At 53.4% G+C, this 27829-nt stretch overlaps 1 protein-coding gene and 1 long non-coding RNA gene across 6 annotated transcripts in view; one reads left to right on the top strand and one right to left on the bottom strand.

The window, feature by feature from the left end:
• Window positions 1-27559, top strand: part of PLEKHM2 (pleckstrin homology and RUN domain containing M2) — a 39379-nt gene extending 11820 nt beyond the window's left edge. For 2 of the 5 annotated variants that reach the window (XM_027975869.3, XM_060396582.1), the window contains exons 2-19: window positions 12336-12442; window positions 13520-13619; window positions 14175-14262; window positions 15061-15247; window positions 16489-16548; window positions 19561-19789; window positions 20849-21688; window positions 21956-22025; window positions 22171-22261; window positions 22563-22627; window positions 22949-23037; window positions 23653-23785; window positions 24002-24192; window positions 24511-24576; window positions 25090-25249; window positions 25572-25751; window positions 25840-25956; window positions 26600-27559. In XM_027975869.3, coding sequence (XP_027831670.1) covers window positions 12364-12442; window positions 13520-13619; window positions 14175-14262; window positions 15061-15247; window positions 16489-16548; window positions 19561-19789; window positions 20849-21688; window positions 21956-22025; window positions 22171-22261; window positions 22563-22627; window positions 22949-23037; window positions 23653-23785; window positions 24002-24192; window positions 24511-24576; window positions 25090-25249; window positions 25572-25751; window positions 25840-25956; window positions 26600-26734 — 2880 coding nt within the window. In that variant the 5' untranslated portion in view covers window positions 12336-12363 and the 3' untranslated portion in view covers window positions 26735-27559. Of the gene's footprint in view, window positions 1-12335; window positions 12443-12836; window positions 12947-13519; window positions 13620-14174; window positions 14263-15060; window positions 15248-16488; window positions 16549-19560; window positions 19790-20848; window positions 21689-21955; window positions 22026-22170; window positions 22262-22562; window positions 22628-22948; window positions 23038-23652; window positions 23786-24001; window positions 24193-24510; window positions 24577-25089; window positions 25250-25571; window positions 25752-25839; window positions 25957-26599 lie in introns of those variants that run through there. The other 3 variants (XM_027975868.3, XM_042257429.2, XM_042257431.1) reach the window with 3 other exon arrangements.
• On the bottom strand, window positions 1786-9724 carry LOC114117242 (uncharacterized). The gene is made up of 2 exons (XR_003590966.3): window positions 9581-9724; window positions 1786-6006 (listed from the first exon to the last, which is right to left on the bottom strand). It is a non-coding gene; the product is annotated as an uncharacterized LOC114117242 (long non-coding RNA).
• Window positions 27560-27829: the final 270 nt, after the last annotated feature.

Genomic DNA, 27829 nt, shown 5'->3' with positions numbered 1-27829 from the left:
GGCACACACAGTTCTCCATCCTGGTACCGCTGCCGTGGAGCCACCGCCTCCCGCTGCGATGGGAGCGGGAGCGGGCAGCACCCACGTGGTGTCTACGTCTCTTCCGCCCTTAGATTCCAAACTTCTTCCTCCTGACCCACACCCAGATTTGCCTTCAATTCCAGTGGAGCATCTTTCCAGAAATGCTGTTGGCAGTAGCCTCTCATTCCTTGGATCATGTAAAGCAGGCATTATTGTTCTTAAGAAGCTTTGCTAAGATTTAGAAGACTCTAGCCTGCCTGCTTTATTTATTTATTTATTTCTATTTATTTTTGAGGTGGGTGATAAGCCCTGGTCGTCTCTTAGATCCATGAGAGGCAGTATCTGAAGCTAGTGCAAACTACTGGTGCAGAATCAGGGTGGGCGGCCACACCAACACTTCTCCTGCCATCTCTGCCAAGGATGAACCCTCCTAGGGTCCCGCTCCCTGGGCATGTCCAGGCATCAAGATATGGGGCCATTCTGACCCCAAAGGTAATAGATGGTATCACACGGCCTGATGTCTGCCTGTCCTCGAAGTGTCTGCCTTGGAAAGAAGAGCAAATGTTCCCAAGGGCCACAGGCATGGTTTGACCCAGCAGGAGGCCCTCGGTGGCTAGAATCCCAAAGGCAAGGCAGGCAGAGGCCTCTCACTCCCTGCAGACCTCGTCCGTCACCTTCAGCGCACCTGCAGCCCGAGAGAGGCAGCCCCGGAGACGAGGTGTCCCAGGAGGTCCTGTAGCTCATGGTGGCTCTGAGTCTGGGTTGAGCTCGTGTGGCCAGGGCTGCCATCAGCTTAATAGGTAAAAGGTGCTCTGAGGTCAGGTAGCTGCCCACCCCCCCCTTCAGTTGGGTTCTCTTCTCCTTTTGGATTTCTACTTCCTAGACCTGGACTGAGGAGGCTGCTCTAAACACTGTCGTCTAAATACATCTGGTCTCCATGGAGCCACTAGGGTGGCTGCTGTTACCTGGTGACCTCCTCCCTGGGCAGCAGGAGGGACTCCTGCGTTCGAGGTCTGTGTGTGCTGAGCGAGGATGGAGCCCCGAAGTGGCTGGGCGGTTCACATGAGCATGTCGTCAGCCCTGGGTCTCTCCAGCCTCGCGGACTCTCCTGGCTTTATTGGGGCAGGGATTTTATCCTGCTCTGAAATATAGGAATGGGATTCCCCCATGCCCCTCTGCCCCCTCCACCCTGTACAGCCTGTGAGTAGCCAGCCGAGCGAAATTCCAGATTCCCTGTCTGTTTGCTGGGCAGCATCACAGCCTCTTTGGTCTTGACTGACCAGGGAGAAAGATGGGAGGACCGCTGTAACCGGCTCATTTTCTTCTGGCTGTTTTTAACCTGTCAGAGCTGCCCTTAAGTTAGCTATCAGGGACCAATTCTGGAAGGATTTCTTGATACCAACCATAAAACTAAAAACCATTTCATGGCTACGCATCTATGAGAGAGGCAAGGCCGAGAGGGCCAGGCTGTTTCAGCTTGGAGCAGAGAGTGGGACTGACGCTAATTAAAATGCTCTGAGTCAGGCATTTCTTGGCTTGCAGGAGTGCACCACCCCCATGTCCCCTTGGCCATGTCTCGTGATTGCCCGTCGTCCCAGAGTGCTCCGCAGAGAGCGCCGGCCTCCCAGCTGTGAGGGTCTGGAGTGGGCTATGCCTGGGTGCCTGAGCACACCAGGAGGACCCAGAGCAGCCTAGCCAGTACGGGTGTGGCCTGGGAGCAGGAGTTGGAGATGAGGCCCAAGTTCAAGGACTCTCAGGAAACCATGGGTTTAAAAACAAAGCAGTTACTTTTAAATCTTACTGTTTCTCTCTTCATTCTCAGGGGACCTTGCTTATTTTTATAAATTTTCTTCTCATGAGAATTTTTTCCTCCTCCCACCATCAAGCTCACCAGCCCACCTGGGCTCCCATCTGTGGCCACCCCTGCCCTGGGCTGTGGATCCCACCCCGTCTTTCCTGTTCAAGGACTTGGCCCCTTTACTCCACCCGTGTTTTCCGGCCATCCTGTTGGCAAAGCTGGTCAACAGAGTTTTCTGTATTGCTGTCTCCTCTATTTGCTTCCTTCTTCTTCCTCTTCTCTCTTCAGTTTTTCCTCCGTGTCATCATACGTCCTGTTTTCAAGGTCCAATTGCCCCATCTATGTCAATTTACAAATACCTCATTTGCTTGAAGCAGGATCCAAAAAAGCTCTAACTCTCCCTGGTGGACCCCTCCCAGGCTTTTGTCTCTACCTCTTCACCCCTGTTGCTTTTCCTCAAGGTTTGCGCCCCTCCATTTATGTGGGAACATGACCTGATGGACTGATCACTCCCTCCCTTTGCAAACTGTCTTCACTTAGCTTCTGGAGTACACACTGTCCAGACTTCCCACCTGCCTTGCTGGCTGTGCCTTCGCAGTCTAAAGCAGTGATCCTCCTCCCTGGCTGGGCGTTAGGATTGTCTGGGGAGTATTAAAAAGAATTGCTGGCTCCTGGGCCCCGCCCCCAGAGTTTCTGCTCTGGTTGATCTGGGTGGGGGGCACCTTTGCCTTGTTCTTTTCCTCCAGTTCCCCACGTGAGCCTGTTGTGCAGATTGGGGGAGGGCCCCTGGTTCGACGTTGGAGCACCCTGGCTCCATGCTCAGATGCTTCTCTTTCTTCATTCCCAAGATGATCTCATCCAATTCCACAGCTTTAAATACCATCCAAAGACTGATGGCGAGCAATGACCTCTTTCTGAACTCCAGGCCCACTTATACAACTGTCTCCTTGACGTCTCCGCTTAGATACCTGATAGGCACCTTTTTGTTTTATTAATTAATTAATTAATTTTCACTTTTGGTTGTGCTGGGTCTTCATTGCTGCATGCGAGGTTTCTCCAGTTGGGGCGAGCAAGGACTACTCTCTAGTTACAATGTGCAGGCTTCCTGTCGTGGTGGCTTCTGCTATTTCAGAGCACAGGCTCTGGGGTGTGCAAGCTTCAGCAGCTGCAGCTCGCAGTTCTCTAGAATACAGGCTCGGTAGTTGTGCGTAGTTGCACAGACTTAGTTGCCCCTCAGCATGTGGGATCTTGCTGGAGCAGGGTTCAAACCTGTGTTCCCTGCATTGCAAGGCAGATTCTTAATACTGCACCACCAGAGAATACCGCCCCCACCCTGGCCAACACATGGGTATTTGGAACTTACTGTGGCCAATGTAGAGCTCCACCCATCTGGAAACAGCACTGCCGTTGAGTTACTCAGACCAAAAACCTTAGAATCATCCTTGGCATCTTTTTTTCCCCCCTACCCTTCATCTAATCAATCAGTAAGTCCCCAGGGCACCACCTGCAGAACAGATGTTAGATCCAACCCTTTATCACATCCACCACTATAGCCAGCTCCCAGCTTATCCATCTACACTGGGATAGCCTCTCAGCCAGTCTGTCTGCCTCCACCGTGGCCTTCCACAGTTTATATAGACACCATATAGATGCTAGAGCAGCTTTGTATATTGAATTATATTGTTAACATTTCCCTGTTTTCAATAATTTCCCATCAAACTAGGAATGAAATGCAAATTCTTTTACAACAGCCTGTATGGCTGCGCGTGCTGTGGGCCCTTGGCTGTTCTCTGATCTCATTATCACTCACATCGTTGCCATACCAGTTTCCTTACTGTTGCCCCTGTCTCAGAACCTTTGCACCTGCTGTTTTTCTAACAAGAGTACTCTTCCCCTAGCTACCTCTGTTGTCATTTCCTCAGTGAGACCCCATATTTACAGCAGAGTCCTAATCCCTGCTTTGTTTCTTATGGCATTATTAATCCTTGGCACTATATTATATATTTGCATATGATTTACATTATACAACAGCAAGGACTTCTGTATAAGAATAGCATTTGATGGAAATTACCCAGAGGTCCAGTGGTTAAGACTCCAAACTCTCACCGCTGAGGGCCCAGGTTCAACCCCTGGTCGGGGAACTAAGATCCCACAAGCCACATGACACAGCCAAAAAAAGAACAGCATCTGGTATATACATGGTGGGTGCTCAATAAGTCTTTGTTGAAACACTTGAATCTTCAAGGCTCAAACCTCCCCTTCTGGCCACTGCTAAACTGAGCATTGGGCAAGAGACACCTCCTGAGCCAGTCTGTGACAGATGTGCATTCCTGGTCACCTCTGCTTGAGGCTCTAGACCAGAGGTCGGGAGACTTTTTCTGTAAAGGGCCAAGCAGTAAATGTTTCAGGCTCTGTGGGCCACACAGCCTCTGTCGCATCCACTTAGTTGGCCCTCATAGCGCCAAAGCAGCTGTAGATAATGCAAAACACGTGGGTGTGGCCATTTTAATAAAACTTTATTTGCAAAAATAGGCACACCCACTGGCCATAGCTTGTTGACCCCTGCTCTAGACTCCTACTGATTGTGAAATTTTTGGCCTTTTCCCCAAATTTTCATGGGCATGAAAGAAGTACTCGACAGTCTGATGGGCGGGATGAATTTTTTCCCAGAAGTGGGGAAGGCTCCTCCAGGAGAAGCTCTGGCTTGTTTAACCAGACCATCCACTTCCTCACTACTGGGAAGATAGATGCCCATGTGGAGCAAAAGGATGGCGAGAGTATGTGGGCTTTCTTCTTAAAGGAGCCACAGCAGCCTTTTCCTCCTCCATCCATCTTTCAAAAAGCAGAGCTGCAGAAGATACGGTACTCGTGCACCATGGGCTTTTTGCTGTTTGACTTAGAGAAAGGAGGGGACTGCATTTCGCTTTCTCTGGTTCTCCTACAACATACTAGAACAGCATATAATGTTTTACACGCACCATTCACTTGGGGATCTTGAAGCTAGGCTGGATGAAAAGACTTGGATTTAAAATCTGCCTCTGCCACTGACTAGCTCTGTGACCTACTTTATAGGGTTGCTGTGATGGTAAAGTTAAGTAGTGTTTGTAGAGTATGTCATCATAGCTGCTAACATTTATTAATTGCTTTCAAGGCATTGTGCACTTTGATAAATACAATTAAGGTATTATCTGGACGCTCACACAACCTATGTTTTTGTAGATCAGGAAACTGAGTTTAGGGACTTCCCTGGTAATCCAGTGGTTAAGACCCTTTGCTCCCAATGCAGGGGGCATGGGTTCCATCCCTGGTCAGGAAATTAAGATCCCATATGCCACACGACATAGCTGAGAGAAAAGGAAACAGTTTAGAGAGGTTAAGTCCCTTGCCCAAGGTCACACAATGAATGTGCAGCAGAGCCCACATTTAAATCCAGGTTGTCCGCCACCTTCATAGTGCACATAACAAGCCTTCCATAAATGATGGCTCTAGGGACTTCCCTGGTGGTCCGATGGTTGAGAATCCACCTTGCAACGTGGGGGACGTGGGTTTGATCCCTGTTTGGGAAACTAAGATCCCACATGCCACAGAGCAGCTAAGCCCGTGCACTGCAACTATTGATCCCACATGCCGCAGCTAGAGAGTCTGTGTGCCACAACAGAAGGTTCCACAGAGATGCAAGGAAGAGCCCATGTGCCACGACTGAGACCCGAGGCAGCAAATACATAATTTTTTTTTTTTTAATGATGGCGCTAGTTACAGCCAGTGGTAGCTGCTCCAGCAGGTTTTGTGTCTAACTAAGGAGTAATTTTGAATACGATTCGGCAGTCGTGCATCCAGGCAGCATTGTGTTCATTAGCCGCATTTCACTGATTCTCTTGCTCAGGGGCCCTCAAATGAGGCTTCGATATTTGCTCTCCTCCCACTTTCAGAGCCTGTGACCTTCCTGGTGCCATGAGTAGCTCCTGGCAGCTGCCGCTCTGTGGCCAGGGCAGGGGTCATGGGGGAGGAGACCTTGGTTGTTCACCTTGATGTGGCGCTTTCTGAACAGCTTCCAAGGGATGAGCTCAAGCTGTTGGCGAGTTCCTAAAATTCTTTCGTCACTGACTCAGAGACATCCCCATCCTCCTTCTTGTTCCCTCTCAAGAACTGTACTGGGCTGTCGCATTGATTGAAGATCTCCTTGCCCCCTGAGATGATGGAAATGTTTTGTCAGCCTGCTGTGAAAGAGTGGTTAAAGGATAGCCTTTGGAACCACCTGCTAGTGAGCTAGGAATACTAGTTCTTGAGAGCAGAGAGAGCATTACTGAGTCTTCTTTGACCCTGAACTTATGTTTGGCCAAGTGCTGTGTCATTGGTGTAACTAAGAATATGGAATATTCCTTCCCTTTATTTATTTGGAGTGTAATTAACTTACTATATTTGTTTCAGGTGTGCAACATAGTGATTCCGTATTTTTATTCACTATGAAATGATCACCACACTGTCACCATACAAAACTATTATCATATTGACTCTATCCCCTGCCCATGAGTTATTTTATAACTGCAAGTTTGTAACTCTTGATCCCTGTCACCTATTTTGCCCATCCATTGCCCCCACCCCCACCCCAGGAATCACCAGTTTGTTCTCTGCAGCCATGAGTCTCTGTTTCCTTATGTTTGTTTGTTTTGTTCTGTGGCTGAGTAACATTCCATTGCATATATACCACTTCTTTATCCATTCATCTGTCGATGGACAGTGAGGTTGCTTCTGTAACTTGGCCACTGTAAGTAATGCTGCATGAACTATCACCATGGTTTCATTATTCTTAATAATCTTGGCTAATGCTTACTGAGCATTTTTTGCTTACCAAGGTCCATGCTAAGCCTTTTCATGCTTTATATGATTTGATCCCCTAAACCAATAGACCTTTCTGCAATAAAGGAGGGTTCCACATCTGCACTGTCCAATACAGTGCTCACTAGCCATGTGTGGTTACTGAGCATTTGAAATGGGACTAGTGCAACTAAAGAACTGCATTTTTACTTTTGTTTGATTTTAAATTTAATTAAACTCAAGTAGTCGCAGGTAGTTAGCAGCTACTGTATTGGACAGCTTAGCTCTAAACAATGTTTTTAACCTCTTTTACAGATGAGAAAAAGTGAGGGTTAGAGGGTTAAGTAATTTGCCAAAGATACTTAACTTTATAGTAGCAGAGCCAGTCTTTGGACCAGTGTTTCCTCTCCAGAGCCCTGGCTCATCACCACCATGCTGTACACTCTTTCTATTATACCTTTTGCAAAAGCTGTTTCCTGGTTGCAGACTTTCCCCTAACTCTTCCTACCATGTATATGTATGCAACACCCCCTTGAAATGTACAAGACCTATCCAAAGAAAGTTGGAAAACTTACCAAAGGATATAAAAAAAGACCTGTGTAAATGGAAAAAAAACAAAAAAATTCCAAGGACTTCCCTGGTGGTCCAGTGGCTAAGACCCCATACTTCCAGTGCAGGGGACCTGGTTTGATCCCTGGTCAGGGAACTAGACCTCCCATGTCATAACCAAAAGAGTTCCTATGATACAACTAAAGATCCTGTGTGCCACAACTAAGACCTGGCACAGCCAAATCAACTCATTAAAATAATTTCTTTTAATCAAAGTAAAATTTTTTTTAAATCTCATGTTCCTGGTGGGAAGACTTGGTATTGCAAAAATACCATTTTTTCCCCAGATAATCTCTGGACTGAGTATAATTTGCTTCCAAATCCAGAAAGTAATTATAGGGAAATGTTATTCTAAAAAAATATGCCAGTAGAGTCAAAACACTTTTGAAAAAGGATGGTTGCGGATGGAGTGGCCTCATTCTGTCCATAGCAAGATGTCTAGAAAAATGTTTTATTAAATCATAAATCGGTAAGGGACTACCAATAAATGTGGAAAATGGGTTATCCATCCAATTAATAAAGCTGAATCCTTACCTCATGCCATACATAAAAATCTAAACATTAAAAAAGAAACTACTAAAACTATAGAAGAATAAAGGTACTTTTTATAATATTAGACCGGGGAAAATGGGAAATTATAAAGGAGAAAATGGACAGATTTTACTATACAAAAAATAAGAATTTCTGAATAGGTAAAAAAGCACCATAAGCAAGGTTTAAAGGTCAGTTGAAAAATAAAGGAAAAAAGAAAGGTCAACTCACACTGGGCAAAAAATGAACAAATACAAAAACACCCCACATAGCAACACACAGGATTAAAACCTTAACTAGCAGAGAGTATCAACAGAGCAATAAGAAAAAAGCAGCCAGGAGAAGGTTGGGCAGAGGTGTGAACAGGCAATTCACAGAAAAAGCAATACAAACAGCGAATAAGGATGTTCCGCTGCATTGGTGATCAGAGAAATACAATTTAAAACAATTAGATGCTGTTTTTCACCCACTGGACAAGCGGAAATTACTAATTATCCCCAGTTTGGGCCTGATGATGGGAATGTATATAAGTCCAACATTTTAAAAGAGCACATAGCAAGATCCAGCCAAATTGTAGTTATGCATGTTCTTCAGCTCTGTGGTTCCACTCCGTATACTGTTCTGTTCTACCATACAGAAATAGCCACCCAGGCATCCCCAGATGTGCACTGCAGTATTCTGTGTAATATCAAAGAAGTGAAGACAATAACTGTATCTAACAATGGTTAAAGCATGGTGCAGCGTATTTTAGAATACACTTGTGGCCGTTAAAAAGGATGGAGTGGATCTCTCTGTGATGATATGGAAGTATACATTTGATATATTAAGAGAAAGCAAGTTTCAGAGCAATGAGTACAGCATGATCCCATTTCACTCTTTTAAGTCTTTGTATGCAGGAAGAGAGTTGCAAGGGCACGCATACAGGCTGTTGACAGTGGGGGCAGGGAAAGGAGGTCTTCATATATGTGTGTGTGTGTGTGTGTATATATGTATATATATATATATATACATATGCGTATATACGGGGCTTTCCTTGTGGTTCAGCTGGTAAAGAATCCGCCTGCAATGCAGGAGACCTGGGTTTGATTCCTGGATTGGAAAGATCCCCTGGAGAAGGGAAAGGCTGCCCACTCCAGTATTCTGGCCTGGGGAATTCCATGGACTATACAGTCCATGGGGTTGCAAAGAGTAACGATTTTCACAACAATAATGCATACACACACACACACACACACACATCCATGTGGCTTATACTTTTACAATGAGCAAATAATGCTTTTAGAATATATCTTGTTTTAAGGTATCTTGACCTGAAAAAGGAGTCTGAGTTCCAGCCATGGCTCCCTCACTTAGCTGAAAATCAAAGTGAAGGACTTACCCTTCTTTGACTTTAGTCACTTTCTCTGTTTAAAGATAAATGAGTAAAATTTTAAACTTTTCCATATTTTTCAGGTGTTACGATGGGTGTGGCTCCCATCAAACAAATGAATAAGCCTGTGTTTCCTTCCTTAATACAGGAGTTGCACTAGCTCTCTAAAGATCCTTCCAGTTCCTACATCTAAGAATCTCTGATCTCAGATTTTCTTGGATTTTGAAATTTTAAAAAAAAAGGGAGGTGGGGGACTTCCCTCGTGGTCCAGTGGTTAGGACTCCACACTTCCAATGCAGGGACCCCAAGGTTTGATCCCTGGTCAGGGCACTAAGTTCCCACATGCCATGTGGCATGGCCAAAAAATTAAAAACAAAAACAAAAACAAAAACTGGACCTGGTGTCATAGTTCTCGGTGGGAACCCATGCAAGCGTACCTTCAGCCACTGCAGTTTCTGGAGGCTCCGCTGTTTCTTTTAGTTCTAGGAACCTCTGCTCCTGGGGCTTGCCTCTTGGGAGGAGGGGCAGACCCTGCAGGATGGAGGCCTGTCCGGGGCCAGCAGGGCCGCTGGGTTTACTCTGGGCCACGGAGAAGAGAAGCTATTTTTGTTGTGGGGGCTGAATGGTTGGCCTCTGGCCAGGAGCGCGTGCTTGCTGGTGTGGTCGATGCGCCTTGCCTACTGAGGCCGTTTCTGCCACTGCTTCCAGAAAGCACTTGAGAGCACGTTCGTCCAATGCCAGGAGCTTAAACCTGAGATGAGTGTACAGAGATGAGTATTCTTTTTTGTGTGTCCTTCCCCACTCTGGCCTTTAGAAGGGCAGCAGTAGACCAGAGGGAAGTGGGAAAGACTTTCCTCCCAGATCTTTGCTCCTTGACAGAGGCGCCCCTCCTCATAGCGGCTGTAGAGAACTCAGTTCTGATCTGGGCTTTCTTGTCCTTATTGGAGCTGAGCAAGCGGCCCTTGCCTCCATCAGTCTGCTGAGGTTACTCCGTGGTGCAGCTCATCTCCCCTACTGGCCAAATCTATTTTTAATATGAGGTTTGTTGTTGTTCAGTCACTAAGTCATGTCCAACTCCATGGTCAGCAGCAAGCCAGGCTGTGTCATCACTATCTCCCCAAGTTTGCTCAAACTCACATCCACTGAGTCAGTGATGCCATCCAGCCATCTCCTCCTCTGTCATCCCCTTCTCCTCCTCCCTTCAATCTTTCCCAGCATCAGGGTCTTTTCCAATGAGCCAGCTCTTTGTATCAGGTGGCCAAAGGGTTGAAGCTTCAGCTTCAGCATCAGTCCTTCCAATGAATATTCAGGGTTGATTTCCTTTAGGACTGACTAGTTTGATCTCCTTGCTGTCCAAGGGACTCTCAAGAGTCTTTTCCAGCACCACAGTTCTAAAGCATCAATTCTTTGACACTCAGCTTCCTTTATGGTCCAACTCTCACATCCGTACATGACTACTAGAAAAAACATAGCTTTGATTATACAGACCTTTGATGACAAAGTGATGTCTCTGCTTTTTAATACTCTGTCTAGGTTTGTCATAGCTTTTCTTCTAACAAGCAAGCATCTTTTAATGTCATGGCTGCATCATCACCTGCAGTTTTGGAGCCCAAGAAAATAAAGTCTGTCACTGTTTCCATTTTTTCCCCCATCTATTTGCCATGAAGTGATGGGACCAGATGCCAAGATCTTAGTTTTCTGAATGTTGTCTTAAGCCAGCTTTTTCAATCTCCTCTTTCATCTTCATCAAGAGGCTCTTTAGTTCCTCTTTGGTTTCTGCCATTGGAGTGGTATCATCTGCATATCTGAGGTTATTGATATTTCTCCCAGCAGTATTGTTTCTAGCTTATGATTCATCCAGCCTGGCATTTCACATGATGTACTCTGCATGTATAATATTAGGTTATTTCTTTTTTTTTAGATTTATTTATTTAGCTTTGGTTGCACTGGGTCTTTGTTGCTGTGCACAGACTTCCTCTAGTTGCCGTAAGCAGGGGCTACTCTTCATTGTGGTATGTGAGCTTCTCACTGAGGTGGCTTCTCTTGTTGTGGAGCATGGGCTTTAGTTGCCCGTGGCATGTGGGATCTTCCCGGATGAAGAATTGAACCCACATCCCCTGCACTGGCAGGTGAATTCTTAACCACTAGACGAGGAAAGCCCCCAAATCTTTTTTCAGTCCAGCCTGGGAATGGTGTAATTCTTGGTGTAGGGCTCAATCTGGGCCTGGCGGGTACCTGGATCCATATCCAGCCACTTTCCTCAGGTAAACCCAGTGTCCCATGTCAGCCTCTGACAAGAAGGCCATTGGAGCAAGTTCCCACATCCCTCAGCCCTTGGTTTGTGCAGAGGGACAACTTCAGGCAGGCCACCATGTGGCCAGCTCCAGGGCAGAGCAAGGGGATTTACTGGGCACTGTGTGTTCATTTGTATACATAATATTGTAGGTACCCTGGTGGCTCAGATGATAAAGTGTCTGCCTGCAATGCGGGAGACCTGGGTTCAATCCCTGGGTCAGGAAGATCCCCTGGAGAAGGAAATGGCAACCCACTCCAGTACTCTTGCCTGGAAAATTCCATGGATGGAGGAGCCTGGTGGGCTACAGTCCATGGGCTCACAAAGAGTCAGACACGACAGAGCGACTTCACTTCACTTCAGAGCTCCTAGAGTTATACAGCTTGGTGGCACAGGCTGGAAGTGTGGTACCACCTGAGACCCACATGTAGACCATGACTTCCTCGCCAGCATCAAGCTGTCATTGTGACAAGCACACAGGAGTGCCTCTTGGGGACCGGGCTCTAAGTTAGCACTCCTCCTATGCCCACTGACACCTGTGGTACAGGAAAAGCAGCTGGTGCAGGCAGTTCAAGGTTGATTCTGTTGGTCATCGTGGATACATCCTTTGACTGATGTTCTTAGCTACTTTCTTTTTTCTTTTTCATTTCATTTCTTTCTTATTTGCCTGCATTGGGTCTTCGTTGTGGCATGTGGGATCTTCTCTGCGGTGAATGGGTACATGGGATCTTAGTTTCCCAGCCAGAGATTGAACCCACATCCCCTGCATTGGAAGGCAGGGGATTCTTAACCACTGAACCACCAGGGAAGTCCCTTTAGTTACCTTCTTGATTATAGAACTTCTGTGGCCCTCCTCTTCGTCCATTTCCAATCTGGGGGGATTTTGTTTTTCCTTTCAGTTGCAGAGCTACTTTGCCGCCTGTGAAGATGAGACCCCTGCCATCCGCAACCACGACAAAGTCCTGCAGCGTCTGTGTGAGCACTTGGACCACGCTCTGCTCTACGGGTAAGAGGACAGCAGTTTCTGGAGAGGACCATGCGGCTGGACAGGGCAGGACCAAGGCCATGGTAGCCTCCAGAGGAAAGTCCCTAGCCTTGACTGCCCTTTATTTCTTCTTTCCTGGCAGAAAGACATTGGTCTCTCTCAAGGGGGCTGCAGACTGTCTGAGCTTGTCCCAGTAGTCCGTCTCTGAGCAGGCATGAATGATGGGGGAAGGGATTAGCCACAGATGAAATGATGGCGTGAAGGCCTGGTGGTGGAGGAGGAGGAGGAGACCTGTGGGTGCCCTGGGAATCCCAGCTTTCAGCCATGGACTTCCTGCTGACTCAGAGGCTGGTGGGCCCGCTGACCACAGGGTAGCCCCATCCAGGTCACAGCAGCTCCTGTCCTACTTTCTCAGGCTGCAGGACCTCTCATCTGGCTACTGGGTGCTCGTGGTTCATTTCACCAGGAGAGAGGCCGTCAAGCACATCGAGGTGCTACAGCACGTGGCCACCAACCTGGGGCGCAGTGAGTAGAGCCAGGCTGACTCGAGGAAGATTTGCCCTCCCTGCAGGTAGCTTGGGACTCAGGTCAACCTGGGAGGCCAAGTGCTTCGTGGTGTCCAGTGGTGGAGGGCTGTTGAGATGCCAGCGCTCTCCACAAGGCCTCACTTCTCCCCAGCACATGACATCTGGGTGCAGCCTCATGGCTGTGGGGAAGGAGAGTAAGATGCTAAAGAGAGCTGGGCTCCTCCTGAATCCCAGCCGGAGCATGAGTGAGGGGTCTTGCCTCTCTCCCTGAGCTATGATCAGTGTCAGCTACAGGGTCAGCGCAGCATCGTTACATTCTCAACCCAGCTCGGGTTTGCCGTCTGCCCTGGGATTTGCGGTCTGCCCTGTCAATCCAAGTTTCCTGGCCAGTTACAGGCTCGAGTCTGATGAGGAAGGTCAAGATTTCAGGGCGTGGCACTTCTGCAAGTGAGAAGGCTGTTGGGGTGCTTGCTCTCCCCGGCCACTCCTCCTCCCTTTGCTCCTTGCCAGGCCAAGGAAAGCTGCCACCTGCTGGGCCTTCCTCCCACTTACTCCTGCCCTTCATTTGCAGGCCGGGCCTGGCTGTACCTGGCCCTCAACGAAAACTCCCTTGAGAGCTACCTGCGGCTGTTCCAGGAGAACCTGGGTCTCCTGCACAAGTACTATGTCAAGTGAGTGTCCGGACGCGGGGTCTCATGCACGGAGCTCCTGCGTGCCCCTGAGCCTCGGCCCAACATCATACCCATGCACATACCACACTCTGCCCGCCCCTCAGGGGCCTAGCCTGGCTGGGCAGCCTGAAGACACACCAGTGATGGCCTGAAAGCCAGTGGAGCTTGCCTATGATGGCTCTGGCCAGGAGACCAGGTTCCAGCTGGGCTCCACGAGTCGTTTGGTGCCTAATCAGCCTTTGCCTGACCCTCCAGCCAGGCCTCAGACCTGACCAGAACACTCAGCCTTTGCTGGCGTTGCTGCAGGAAGTGTTCAGAGCAGCTGCTGAGAGCTGCCACAGGCCCCATATCTGAAGACATGGGCAGTAAAGTGCCTGTGGCTCCAGAGCCAGGCAAGAGTGCTGGAAGGGGGTGGGCAAAGGCCGCATCAAGCTTGGGGATGGAGGGAGGAGGTCACACATCAAACTTCAACACAACTGGCTTGTTGGGGAGGCAGGGCTATGCTGGAAACCAGGCCCAGAGCCACCATGAATGACCCTGTCTCATGCCCTGCAGGAATGCCCTGGTCTGTAGCCATGACCACCTGACCCTCTTCCTGACCTTGGTATCCGGGCTGGAGTTCATTCGGTTTGACCTGGACCTGGTGAGACATCCCAGCTCTCACTGCTCATAGGGGCAGAGGGTTGGGCAGGGTGGGCGAGGTCCCGCCCAGGGAGCCTGATGGGCGAGGCTGAGTCTGAGCATCGTCCTGTTTTTTCAGGTGAGGGAACGGTTCAGGGGCTGCCCAAGGGGTCTAAGGTGACTCTTGGCCAGAATCCCTGGTTTGGGTGGCTCCTTCCTGTCTCTGCCCCAACTTGGAGAAAAACCACATCGCCTAGAGTATGTCAGCACTTAATACTCCTTCATGTTCAGAACATGAATCTTTTGAGAGTCGAGGCAGATTCATCCTTGGGCCTCCTGGGATCCTGGAAGCCTCTCAGCTTCCTGCTTCCCAGCCTCCCTCCTGGTCATGGTCAGTCATGGACACGGTTACGCACTAGAGCCATCGCAATGCAGCCCAGGAGCTTCAGAGGCACCTCTGCAGCCTCATCAAGATGCAAGAAACTGCCCCCTGCTAATTGGGTCACCAGCCTAGATCCAGACTCCAATAGCACAGACCTAGAAAGTAGTAGACACTGGGGAAAATGAGTACAAGAAGCTACGGAGGGTCAGGAGGCCCAGCAGGCACTGTCGTCCCCGGGCCCCGGGCCCACAGCCTTATGGGCCACAACCATTCACAATCCTCTCAGCAGTTTATTTCTGGACTTAGTACCTTAAACACGTTGATTTCCAAAGAAAAACCAGCCTGGGAGAGTGTGAAGGCAGGTCCGAGGAAGGCCGCGTACTCAGGCCCACCGTGGCCTGCTGGCACCCCAACCTGCCTCTTCCTCTCTTTCCCCAGGATGCCCCCTATTTAGACCTGGCACCCTACATGCCCGACTACTACAAGCCCCAGTACCTGCTGGACTTTGAAGACCGCCTCCCCAGCTCGGTCCACGGCTCAGACAGCCTCTCCCTCAACTCCTTCAACTCCGTCACCTCCACCACCCTGGAGTGGGATGACAGCGCCATCGCCCCATCTAGTGAGGGTGAGTGCCAGGGTGGGAAGGGGCCAGCCTCTGTTGTGAATGGATTCTAAGCTGCGTAAGCCTGACCAGGGGACATCTTTTTTGGTTGGTCCAGTGGTGGAAATTCAGCGTTAAACCAGGCCAGTCACTTCCTGGCTCTTCTCTTTCTCAAAGTCCCAGTGGTGGCTCAGAAACTGATTCTGGGGATCAAAAGCCACAATGAGATCTTATGAATGTGAGACCCCTTTTCAGAAGGCTGCAGACATGCACCAGGGCAGTTCTCTGCGGTCAGGAGGATCAGGAAGGCAACCTGGAAACTTCTGACATTGCAGGGGTCCTACCCTTGATTCTAGGTAGAAAAGGCTAAGCAACCCCTGGAAGGAGGAAGGAGAACCCAGTGGGTCTCAAAGTTTAGAGGCAGACTCGCCCCCATTTCCCCTGATCCATCGATTTCTGAGTCCCTTCTGTCCTTGACAGTGTGTCAGAGGCAATCACACACATGGCAGCAAAGACCAAAAAAAGAACATCCTCACGTCTGTAGTCATTTGTTGTCTTAGGTTGGAACAGCCTGGTTTCTTCCAAACCTTTGGCCTCTGTGTTGATTTGTAAAACTGGCTGTTTCCCCACGTGGGAAACCAGAGCCGTTTATGTACTGCACCCCACCCCATCTCCAGCGAAGGGGCTCCAAGCACCAATTCAGCCCCAGGGGCACCCAGAATTGCATCAGCATTGAGACCTTGACCTTCTTTGTTTCTGCCTGTGGTGTGGTCCTCTCTCCCAGGGAGGGCAGTTACTTTCAGTCTGGTGTTAGCTAGATTTGTATTGCTCTCATAGGAGCAGGAGATAGCAGCTCAGTCTCCTTGGATTGGGCTCAGGGAAGTTGGCGGGACAGGCCTCAAGGGCCAGACTGCCCAGCGACAGAGGTGTCCCTTGAGCCCACCTCTTCTTAGCTGCTGGGTTTGGCGGGAAGGAGAGCAAGGGGTAGGAAAGGAGGTTAGGTGCAGGGGAGCCGTGTTCTTCCGGGCGTGGAACGGATTGCCCTCAGGTCATCCTAGGGGTCAGAGGTCACTGGGCCAGTGCCCGAGCTGAGAAGCAGGTGGGCTCCTTGTAAATTCCCCTGAGGTGGTCAGAGAAAATATGGAAAGTTGAATTTTTCCTCTCTTGTGTTCTTCCCATGCCTCCCACCCTGTTGCCCCCCACCCTCCCTGTCCTGCCAAACTACCTGTGTTTCTAATCTTCAGTTTTGTCCCTCGTTTTTGTAGATTATGATTTTGGAGATGTGTTTCCAGCAGTGCCGTCTGTACCCAGCACAGACTGGGAAGGTGGGACAGAGTCCGCTGTTACCCTCTTTTCCTGTTTTGCAACCTTTCCATACCAAGCTTGCTGCATGATTCAGAATCAGCTTGTTATTTATGATAATGTCAATGATCGTAATAAAGCCAAGTCTGGTGTTCTGACAGATGGAATTCTGCAGTAGAACTTGACCTTGAGGCCTAAGCCAACCCCTTCTCCCAGTGCAAAATTCTTCCCTTTATGCCGTGACCTTGAGTCGCTTAGTGCGTTTTGGGGACACATGGATCACCCGTCCCGATTCCAGTGCCAGTCATGCACCAGACGTGTACAGGGGACTACCAGCTGTGGAGCCCTCATGGGGAGATTGTTCAGGAAAACTCTGCCTTTGAACATGGGGGTTGCGAGCTCCTTTAGGTCAGATGCGCTTCTGTGTTACAGACATCAGGAGGCAGTGCAGACGGCTTGATCCATTTCTTAACGGCTTTCTCGAGGATGTTTTGGAGGAGATTGAGGTCTGAATGAGGGAAATTGCCCTAGCACGGCTGAAACATCCTCTTTGAAATTTTAAGGTCAACTAAAGTGAAATTTGTCAGGCACTTCCCTGTTGGCCCACTGGTTGAGGCTTTGAGCTGCCAATGCAGGGGGTGTGGGCTTGATCCCTGGTCAGGGAACTAAGATCCCAAATTTCATGGCCTTAAAGATTTAAAAAAAAAAAAAAAAAAAATCTGTTCACCCTGTCCACTAGGTGGCAGCAATGCTTGGGCCTTTTTCTACTGGTGACGCCACTTCTGGGCTTGAGAACAGCCCTGAAGCTATTCTTGGGATTCCCATGACTATTCCAAGCAGAGGACAGATTTCTGAGAAGGTTAATCCTTCCTCCTTAAAGCTGAGGCCAAAACCAGACCCCCTGTTAATAAACAGCCCTGCCCTGAGGGCCACTTCTGCCCAGGGTGGGTGCAGGGTCGGCCTCTGGAGGAGGTGGTGCCGGCTGGTCACCCTGAGCCGAGAGACGGTGGTTCTGCTCAGAGCTGGCCCCTGTGTTGTTCCAGCCGTCATCTGAGTCACGGATGATGGAGGCTCTTTTCCCAAGTAATGTGAGTGTGCAGTAGCTTTGGTTTGAGGGGAATGAGATATGGCTTTGAGAAAAATAAATTTATGTCATCTGGCCAAGAGAATAGTATTGAGGAGCCCCCATTTTAAGCTGAGATGAGCTTGAAATCCAGAATTCCATCATAACATCATTTACCCTTTCTGCCTCTCTTCTTGCAGCTCACATGCTGGGCATTGATCCCCACCCCCCGGGTCTAACAACTAACCCCCTCCTGACCCAGCTACTTTCCTATTGCAGTCACTTGACAAGCAGGGCCTGACCCTCCTCTGCAGCCCTCCAGAGCTCCCTGTGGCCTGAGAACTAACAGCCCAGTTGCACTGCTTGCTCGGGCTGGGCTAGGCTCCGGGGTGGGGTAAGGTTGTCCCAGCAGTGACCACCCACTTTCCTGGTTCCTGGAGTGCTGACAATGCCCTGAGCCAGTTTGGTGGCTCCCCTGAGGCGGCTCTGTCTTCTCACACCTGGAGAAGAGCAGGATTTGGAGGCAGCTCTGGGCCCTGGGGTGGGGACGGGGAGGCCTCTCCAAGAGCCCTGACTTATGTACAGAACTGGTGGGTATCCCAGCCCAGACCCCACCACACCCAGTGATCTGCTTGCTCCCCTCCTGGAACCCCTTCCCTGGGCAGCTGCACCTCTCGGGGCCGAACAGGAACACGTGGACTTAGAAGAGCCTCCTCTCAGACTGAAGGGCAGGCTTTTCTGCATCTGAGAAACAAGCTCTGGGGGTCCCTGGAGATTTGAAGAAAGGCTCCTATTTCACTCGTGTTTCTCTAGCAGAGCTGGCAGCTGCTCTTTGCCCCCTCCTTTGGCCTTATATTAAAAGACAGTGTACTTTTGATGCCATGCTGCGTCAGCAGACAGCTACCCCGTGGCTTCCCAGATCCACAAAGCAGGCTGGGCCCTTCCAGATGAGGCTGAGGGTGGGAAGCCTGTGCACCACATCTCCTCTGGCAGATAAGGGCCAGCAAGATGTGCGCAGGCTGGCAAATGGGGCATGAACATCCTGTGTCCTTTGCCATCAACCATCACCGTCACCCGAGCTATCCTGCCAGCCTGGGCGGCCTTCCATCTGCCACTGGATAAACACCCCTTATGCTTCCATGCTAACACTCCCTCCTCTCAGTGTCCCGTTCCAGGGACCTGGGATGGACAGCTGGAGATGGGAGGGCTGTTAAACCAGCTCCTCTCCAGAGGGCCTGTCTCCCTGGGGGAGAGTGCCCAGGGAGGGCCAGTAGGCAGGCTGAGGTTTGAATGAAATGAAGTTCTTGGCACCTGCCTCTCAGGGGAGGAGGGCCCACGAGGAATCCATCTCTGCGGGGGCAGCAACTCTGCGCACCTTTCTTCCCCTCTGCCCTCTTCACTGTGCTCTGGGTCCTTCTTCCTGCCCTTCCCCCCACCCCTCAGCCTTAGACTCCCTGTCCTGGCCTCTCAGTGTTTGCAGCCCTCATTTTCTCTGATCCTGGTTCTCTTCCCTCCTCCTTTGTCCTTCTGTATCTGCCACCATGGGGGTCCCTTCAGAGGACTTTGGGTGTCTCAGTCCTGTCAAGGGCGTGCTGCGCTAATGGAGGCGCACGTTAGCCTGCGAGGTGTGCGGCCCATCTTCTGAGCCATCAAGGTCACCACCCCCACAGGGCTTAAACCTGGAGTCTGCTTAACCTTGAGGCTCTTGACTCAAACTCGGCCAAATTGTTGAGAGCTCTGGGCGGGGTGGGGAGACCCAGAAGGGGTGGTGATGGCATTCCTCCAAGTTGCTCTTTAAGCACAAATACCATGTCCCGCTAGTGGGAGGCTTCCACTCCTGAAACGGGGCCACCCCGGTCAGAATGCTCTGGGAAGAACTCGCCTGCCTCCCTCCCGAGATAAGGCATGCTTTGGGGGCCTGGGGTCCCCAGCTGGTGTCTGAAGGGCTGTCTCGTGTTTCCTGTTCTCCCAGACGGAGACCTCACAGACACTGTCAGCGGCCCCCGCTCCACCACCTCAGACCCAACCAGCAGCAAGGCTTCCACCAAGAGTCCCACCCAGCGCCACAACCCCTTCAATGAGGACCAGGCCGAGACTGTCTCCTCCTCCGACACCACCCCTGTGCACACGAGCTCTCAGGAGAAGGGGGAGTCCCACACCCCGGACCTACCGGACACCTGCACAGAGCTCGAGGTCATCAGGTCAGCGGGGAGGGGGCCCGAGAAGCTGGGTGAGCGTCCTGGTGTCCCTCCTGGCCACTCCTAGCATCGCTTTTTAGTCCGCCCAGACTAGGACGCACCCCCTTTCACTCCGAGGACATTTGGCCCTCTTCCTAGAGACCAGGCACCCCTCCCCTGTTCAGTGGTTCTTTGATCAAGAGGAAAAAGAGAAGATGGGTGGCCCAGGCGACAACATGGACGGCTTCCTGGGCCAGGCTGCCGGGGCATTTGTCTGGTCCATCCAGAAAGTACCTTCAGCCTGGACTTCTTTCCAAGGGAGTTCTTGGACATTAATGCACAAGTTCTGAAATTTGTACCACTTCTAGTTGAGCATGGCTCACTGAAAGAAAAGCATCTTCATCACATTGATGGGGACATAGAAGGAAGGAGGAGGTGGATGACAAGGTTGGAAACTCTTGGCCAAGAGCCTCCTCGGCTCCCTGACCTCCTCCAGCTCCTGCTCTTGAGTCTCTCCGCCAGTGATTGGAGCCAGGAGTCCCACTCCCAAAGGCTGGTTCAAATCCAGAGCAGCTAGAGAGGTTCAGACCTACAGTTGCTTAGCCAGGTCCACTCCAGCCAACTCGGAACCACGGAGCCAGGAATTTGAGCTCAAAAGACTTTGAGTCTTTTGAATTATCCATTACAATACCTAATGTAAAGTGAGGTCAGCTCAGGGTCCACTGCCCACCTCCTCTGGGGAGGCTGAGTAGAGGGGTCACTGGTCTGACCAGCCATGGCCTGTTTCCATTCCTGAAAGACAGCTAGCCCAGTGTGCCACCAGCTAGAACTCACAGGACCCACTTAGGGGTTCCCCTGTGCCTTCCTCATGCTGGCCCTGCCTCTGACAGCAGCAGGAGGTACTCGGCGCCTGAGCCGCTGTTGGCCCCTGGCCCAGGGTCCCATGCCTATAGCTGCCCGGGACACCTGAAGCTCTGACTTTCTGAGCTCCTTGCCCAGGTTCACCTGTTCTGACCCAGCCCACCTCGTTGCCCTCAGTATCGGTTGCTCAGCTTTAAACCTCTCCCAATCACTACCATCCAGGGTCACCAAGAAGAAGAAAACAGGCAAGAAGAAGAAGCCCAGATCAGATGAGGAAGCAAGTCCACTCCACCCAGCCTCCACCCAGCACATGTGTGCCCATCAGGGCAATGGCGACACCGTGGTCAGCAGCCCAGGCCCTGGGCGGGGCTCCCTAGACACCACCCTGGCCTCCCCGCCGCAGGAGGGAGAGGGGCCTGGCAGCACAGTGGAGGGCAGTGAGCGCTCAGAGCCCGGCCAGGTGGGCCTGCTTATCCCCGAGATGAAGGACACCTCCATGGAACGCGTGGGGCAGCCCCTGAGTAAGGTCATCGACCAGCTCAATGGGCAGCTGGACCCGGCCACCTGGCACTCCCATGTCGAGCCCCGAGACCAGTCCTTTCGGACCGGCTCTCCCGGGGATGCCCCGGAGAGGCCGCCATTTTGCGACTTTAGTGAGGGGCTTCCAGCCCCAATGGACTTCTACCGCTTTACCGTCGAGAGTCCAAGTACTGTTACATCAGGTGGCGGCCACCATGACCCTGCAGGGCCTGGCCAACCGCTGCATGTTCCTGGTGGCCCTGCGGCTGCTGACCAAGAAGAGGCGCGGGGAGGAGGAGGACCAGGACAGACACCTCAGCCCTTAGAGGACACCCCGGGGGAGACACAGAAGCCAGAGGCCCAGGAACTGGACACCCGGCTGCCCCAGGTCGGTGAGGGGCTGGAGCCAGAGCCTGGGACCCAAGAGGCTCTTTGCAGACTCAAGGGAGACCAGCCCAGCCCCTGTCTGAGCAGCGCCGAGGACTCCGGGGTGGAGGAGGGCCAGGGGAGCCCTTCTGAGATGACCCACTCGGCAGAGTTCAGGTGAGCCAGTCTGTCTGTGCCACACGTGTGAGCTACGCCTCTCCTTAGTCAAGGCACGCTGGGCGTCTGCCCTCCAAATAGGCAAGCACAGCCCCTGGAAGACCTAGCCTGGGCTGGGAGGTAGGAAGGGGTATGGCCCTCTGGTGTCGCCTCACCTCCGTGCGGTCATCGTCTCCATACTCGCTTCGTCTCCGTGCGCCTGTGTGGCCTCTGCCGGCCCCTGCTCTAGCTGACCCTTCATCCTCCCGACACTTGTCCCCCTCACAGAGTAGACAACAATCACCTGCTCCTGCTGATGATCCATGTGTTTCGAGAAAACGAAGAGCAGCTCTTCAGAGTAAGTCCCGGGATCCCAAGAATGAGCAAGAGCCGCACAGGGAAGGCATGGCCAGATGGGCTGTGCGCCCGCTCAGAATGGGGTGCAGGCTGTCCAGGGCGCGGTGTGTGCCTCGGGGTCTGACCTCTCTACTCCGGCCCCTCAGATGATCCGGATGAGCACCGGGCACATGGAGGGCAACCTGCAGCTGCTGTATGTGCTGCTCACAGACTGCTATGTCTACCTGCTCCGAAAAGGTGCCTGCCACCCCCCACCAAAACCCTCTCGCCTCCCACCCCTCTACCCCCTGGCCCTCTGCCCCGGAGTATCTCTCTGCTGCATGTGGTGATGAACATGCACAGCTGGGAAGGGCCTGTCAGTATCCCAGGACATGAGCCTGGGGGCCCCTCCATGAGTACCCCATGTCATTCTCCTACCCCATCATTTCAGATAGCAGGGCGAGGGCAGGTCCTCACTGAGAAAAGGTCTTAGGAAATGGGGCAGGGGAAGGGCAGAGAGGCCCCCAGGGATAACAAGCACTGGGGTCTCCTCTCTCAGGGGCCACAGAGAAGCCATACTTGGTGGAAGAGGCTGTTTCTTACAATGAGCTCGACTATGTGTCGGTGAGTTCGGGCTCTGTGGCTGGTGTGTGCTGTCTGTACGGCTCCACGGGCCACCAAGCCTCAGAGCTGCAGAGCGAGGCCGACCCCTGGCCTCAGTCCCAGGGTGGGTGCCAGTTCTCATCTACCCCCGGGATGCCAAGGATAAGAACCAAGCCCAAGGGTCCCTCTTCCTCCTCTATACATCCGACCATCCCTTCCCACTTCATGGTGACCCCAGTCTGTGCTTCTTCCCCCCCAAGCCCGCCCTCTACCTGGCCATGGCTGCCCCTGTGGCAGCCGCGGCCAAGCTCCATGTGCATGTGAGGGTGTGGTTTCCGGCAGGTGGGCCTCGACCAACAGACGGTGAAGCTGGTGTGCACCAACCGCAGGAAGCAGTTTCTGCTGGACACAGCGGACGTGGCCCTGGCCGAGTGCGTGACACGCCCCTTCCGCCGGCCAGGAGACGGAGCATGCACTTCCGGCCTGGCCACACCCCTGGGGGGGAGGGTGGGAAGTGGGCTTTGAAGAAGTAGAAAGCAGAGACGAGTTTCCTTTGGACCCTGCGGTCCGGGCAGAGAAGCAGGGGGTTGACAGACACAGTGACCGACTGGGGAACCTCAGACCCTCAGTGGCCCCCAGAGAGGAAAAGAGGGCTGGCAGAATCGCCCCCACAGGACAGAAAGCACAGCCCCTGCTTCTGGGCCACGGGGCCACTCTTGGCCCACGTGCTTCCGTGCGAAAACTGTCTATCCTGAGGGCGGGTCTTCATCTGAGTCCTGCTGCGTCACTTCATCCGGGCTTCCCTTGTGGTCAAGACCCAAGGTTCCTTGGCCATCGTGAAGGGTTAGGTTTCCCAGACCACCGTTTGATGACCATGGACGGCTGCCACCTCATTGCCCCACCCGCCACCTTAGCTCTGGTTCCAGATGGGTCCCTCCCCTCAAACCCTGTGACCCCTTCAGGTCAGACGTCCTCAGGACTAAGCCCTGTCCCTGTGAGGGGTGGGGGCCCCAGGCCTCTGACAGCAGACCCCACTCCCCACACAGGTTCTTCTTGGCTTCTTTGAAGTCAGCCATGATCAAGGGCTGTCGGGAACCCCCCTACCCCAGCATCCTGACTGACGCCACCATGGAGAAGCTGGCTCTGGCCAAATTTGTGGCCCAGGAATCTAAGTGTGAAGTAAGAACCTGGGGAGGAGAGGCTGTTGTCCCCGAGGTGCGAGCCCTCGTGTCAGGGTCACGAGGTGCAGACAGCGGGCGTCCATGTTTCTCCATCATCTGCCTGCAGCAGGCTCTCTCCTCCTCCCCAGCTGGGGTGTGTCCTCACCCTGACAACGGCCATTCTTGCTTCTGACCCCAACCTCACCGCTCTGTCCCCTGCCCCCTCCCTCCCCAGGCGACCGCTGTTACTGTGCGTTTCTATGGGCTTGTGCACTGGGAGGACCCCCAGGACGAGTTCCTGGGCCCCATCCCCTGCCACTGCTCACCCCCCGAGGGCAGCATCACCAAAGAAGGCATGCTGCATTACAAGGCGGGCACCTCCTACCTGGGCAAGGAGCACTGGAAGACCTGCTTCGTGGTGCTCAGGTGAGAGCTCTGGCCCGGAGGCTGGGGTGGGGGACAGCACCCTCCTTCCTACGGGGAACCTAGAACTTCTCTGTGTTGTCAGCCGCATAGGGCCCAAGGAAGCCCAGGACATCTCCGGTGCAGACTAGGGCTGCTGGCCCCAGGTTTGGGGGTACGCATTCCTTGTGGGACCTCTGTAGTTTTTCCACCCTCCCAACCTCCCCAGCCTCCTTGGCCTCTGTGTTTCAAGCCCCAGCTTGCAAGGATCCCCAGGATGTAGTCTCTGCAGGCCCCCAGATCTCAGCCCAGACTCACCCCTGCCCCGTTGTGCCCCTGCAGCAACGGGATCCTCTACCAATATCCTGACCGCACCGACGTGACGCCCCTGCTCTCAGTGAACATGGGGTGAGTGTCCTGGGCAATGGGGTTGCTGGGCAGGTATTGGGGCCTGTGTTGCTGCCAGGTCAAGGTGTGCTCAGCCCCACCCCCACTCAGTGCCCTGGGGTCCGCTGAGCTCTGGGGGAAGCAAAAGGAGCTCCCTGCCTGGAAAGGATCCAGTCTGATGGGGAGTCAGTCCTTCCCCTGGGAAGCGCCTGACCTAAGGGGGAGTTGAACACACATACACCTGGAGGGAGCGCCAGGCCCACAGAGGTGGGCAAAGCACACTGATCCTGAGAGGGCGGGGCTGAGAGCCGACTCTCCACCCCTCACCTGGCCCTGTTCAGTATGCAGAAGGACTTTGGTAATCCTGGAGATTAAAGGTGTTACACAGAAAAGAGGTCGGGGCGGGGCTGCCCAGCTGTGGGGTCTGGACCACCCTCTGGTGTCCTCCAGACCCGAGACTCTGGGGCAGCCCCAGGAGCTCCCCTGTGCCACCCCTGCCTCCTCGACCCGTCTCACCCTCCTCCTCTGGCCCAGGGGGGAGCAGTGCGGTGGCTGTCGGAGATCCAACACCACGGACCGGCCCCACGCCTTCCAGGTCGTCCTCGCCGACCGGCCCTGCCTGGAGCTGAGTGCTGACAGCGAGGCTGAGATGGCCGACTGGATGCAGCACCTGTGCCAGGCCGTGTCCAAGGGGGTGAGCGCCTGCTCCCCTCCCCCAGCCTGGGCCCCCAGGGCCCCTCCCTACACCCAGACGCAGCACAGAGCAGCCCCCGAGGACCAATCAGGACCTCCAAGAACCAGCCCAAGAGTCCACCCTGGAGCTTAGGGCCACCCGTGGCCTGACGCTCCCACCATCACTGGGGCCAGCCCCTGTACTCCTGAGGTGGGCGGAGTCTGCTTGACCTCTGGAGGGCTGGGCAGAGGGGCTGGCTGGCCCCTGAAGCAGGGTGTCCTGGTGCAGACCAGCCCTGGAGAGCTCCAGCTTGCCCCTCCCTTCCCCCACCCATGCCCCCCAGGTCATCCCCCAGGGGTTAGCTCCCAGCCCTTGCATCCCTTGCTGCCTGGTAATCACCGATGACCGCCTCTTCACGTGCCACGAGGATTGCCAGACCAGCTTCTTCCGCTCCCTGGGTACTGCCAAGCTGGCCGACATCATTTCTGTGTCCACTGAACCGGGCAAGGAGTACTGCCTCTTGGTGAGCCGGGTGAGGGGGGCAGGTGATGGAGGCAGGCCCTGCCACAGGAGTGCTGAGTCTGCTCACCTGGGGCCCCTGCTCTGCCCAGGAGTTCTCCCAGGACAGCGCACAGCCCCTCCCACCCTGGGTTGTCTACCTGAGCTGCACACCTGAACTGGATCGATTCCTATCTGCACTGAACTCAGGGTGGAAAACCATCTACCAGGTACCCAGCTGCCAGAGCCCCGCAGAAGGGAGTCCTTCCCTGGGGAAAGGCGCCCTGCACGGCACAGACCAGGGCAGGCGTCAGGGGCCCAGGGAAGCGCTGAACTAGGAGCTCCAGGACAGATATCGGTAGGACCAAAGGGACAGGATGCTAACTCCCTGGGAAGCTGAGGCTAAAGCTGAGCGTCGAGCCCAGGAAACACCATTCTTGACCTTCTCAGTCCCCATCAAAAAGCAGGATTTAAGGGCTTATAGTGGGGCTAGAGCTGCGCTAAGATGGTGGGGGCATAGAGCTCAGAGCCAGGCTGAGGGGGCCTCATCGAACTCCGGGACAGATCCTGGTATGAGCACGTGCTATGCTGCCCCTCAGAAGCTTTGGGCCCACCTTTGGCAGAGCGCATTTCCACAGGCAGACTCCCAGGTACAGAGCCTGCCTCCTGGTGCCACCCCCAGCCCCCACCCCCAAGAACCGGTGCACCCCTGGAAGGAGGAAGCTCAGGGAGCATCGCCTGATGGGCTGGAGCCCTTGTTTCTCAGCAGCATGGACATAGTTCCAGGGCAAGGCTACACCTGGTGTGGAGAGACCCCTCGGCTCCCTGAGAGCTCTTGGCGCAGCCCTCAGATTCCTGCCATGCCCCACACAGGTGGACCTCCCCCACAAGGCCTTCCAGGAAGCCTCCAAGAAGAAGTTCGAGGATGCCCTGAGCCTCATCCACAGTGCCTGGCAGCGGAGCGACAGCCTGTGCCGGGGCAGAGCCTCCCGGGACCCCTGGTGCTGAGGCTGAGCTGGCTGGTGTCCCAGGCAGGGCAGGAGAGTGGGGCACGTGGGCAGCACACAGTCATCGCCGTGTTAGTGAGCTGCATGGGGCCAGGCCCCCACCCGTATTCCCGGGCAGCCGAACCACCAAGTGGGGCTTGAGACCCAGTCTCCCTCCCAGGGACCCAGAGTGGGTGCACCACACCCTGGGCTTCCTGCCTGGCAAGGAGCAACTGGGAAGTGCTGGGGCCGAGGGTCCGAGCCCTATGGGCTCTGCAGACGCATGGCCTCCTCCCCGGGGCCGCTGCCTCAATCCACGAGGGGCAGTGGAAGGACTGGGAGGGCAGGAGCCTCTTCCTCCCCTGGGTCAGGGGCCCGGGCAGAGGCTTAGGCCGCCCTGGGGGCTCTGAGTGCCCGGCCATCCCTGTTCATGTTTGAACATTGACCCGGCTGGGAGGGAAGCCGGAACACCAAGGTCTATGCATGTCTCCGCCTCACTAACTCCATTCCCAAGCACACTGCTGCCTGCCTTCCAGACTCCGGGGGTGATGGGGGTGCAGGGGGCCAGGCTGGCCCTCCCTGGCTTCCAGGAGGCTCTGCATGTCCATGGCCCCCTCCCTGACTCCTTCCAACCTGGCAGTGCCTATGGGATCCGAGAATCAGGCTGTGTCCTTCTGCCGGGAGCACGGCGGGATGGGGAGGAGGGCTTGGAGAGGAGCAAAGCCCACCAGTCTGTGACAGCTGCTTGGCTGGAGCCAGGTCCTTCCCAAGAGGGGCCCTCTGGGGAAGAGGGTCAGGTGGCCTGGGTTTTGTTTTTTAAAATAAAATAGACATGTTATATTGCCAAGACTTGTCACTGGCCCTTTTATACCAGGGTGGAGGTGAGGAATCTCCGACTCCTCCTCTTGGGCCCCTTGGCCCTCTTAGGCTCCCTCTTAAGCTTCTGGGCCTCACCTTTGCCCTCCCTCCTGTTTCCTACAGAGGCTGGGTGGGAGGGGCAGCCACCAGCGCCAGTCCCAGGACTTGTCTGCACTCCCAGGGCAGGGCACTCCTTCTCCCCTCCTCCCCAGCTGTGGGGCCTGAGCACCCACCACTTGGGATAAACCCAGGAGAATCC

Source organism: Ovis aries, chromosome 12 (genome assembly GCF_016772045.2).
Source record: "Ovis aries strain OAR_USU_Benz2616 breed Rambouillet chromosome 12, ARS-UI_Ramb_v3.0, whole genome shotgun sequence".
In the NCBI taxonomy this organism is placed as follows: domain Eukaryota; kingdom Metazoa; phylum Chordata; class Mammalia; order Artiodactyla; family Bovidae; genus Ovis; species Ovis aries.
This window is presented reverse-complemented; position numbering and strand designations above follow the sequence as displayed.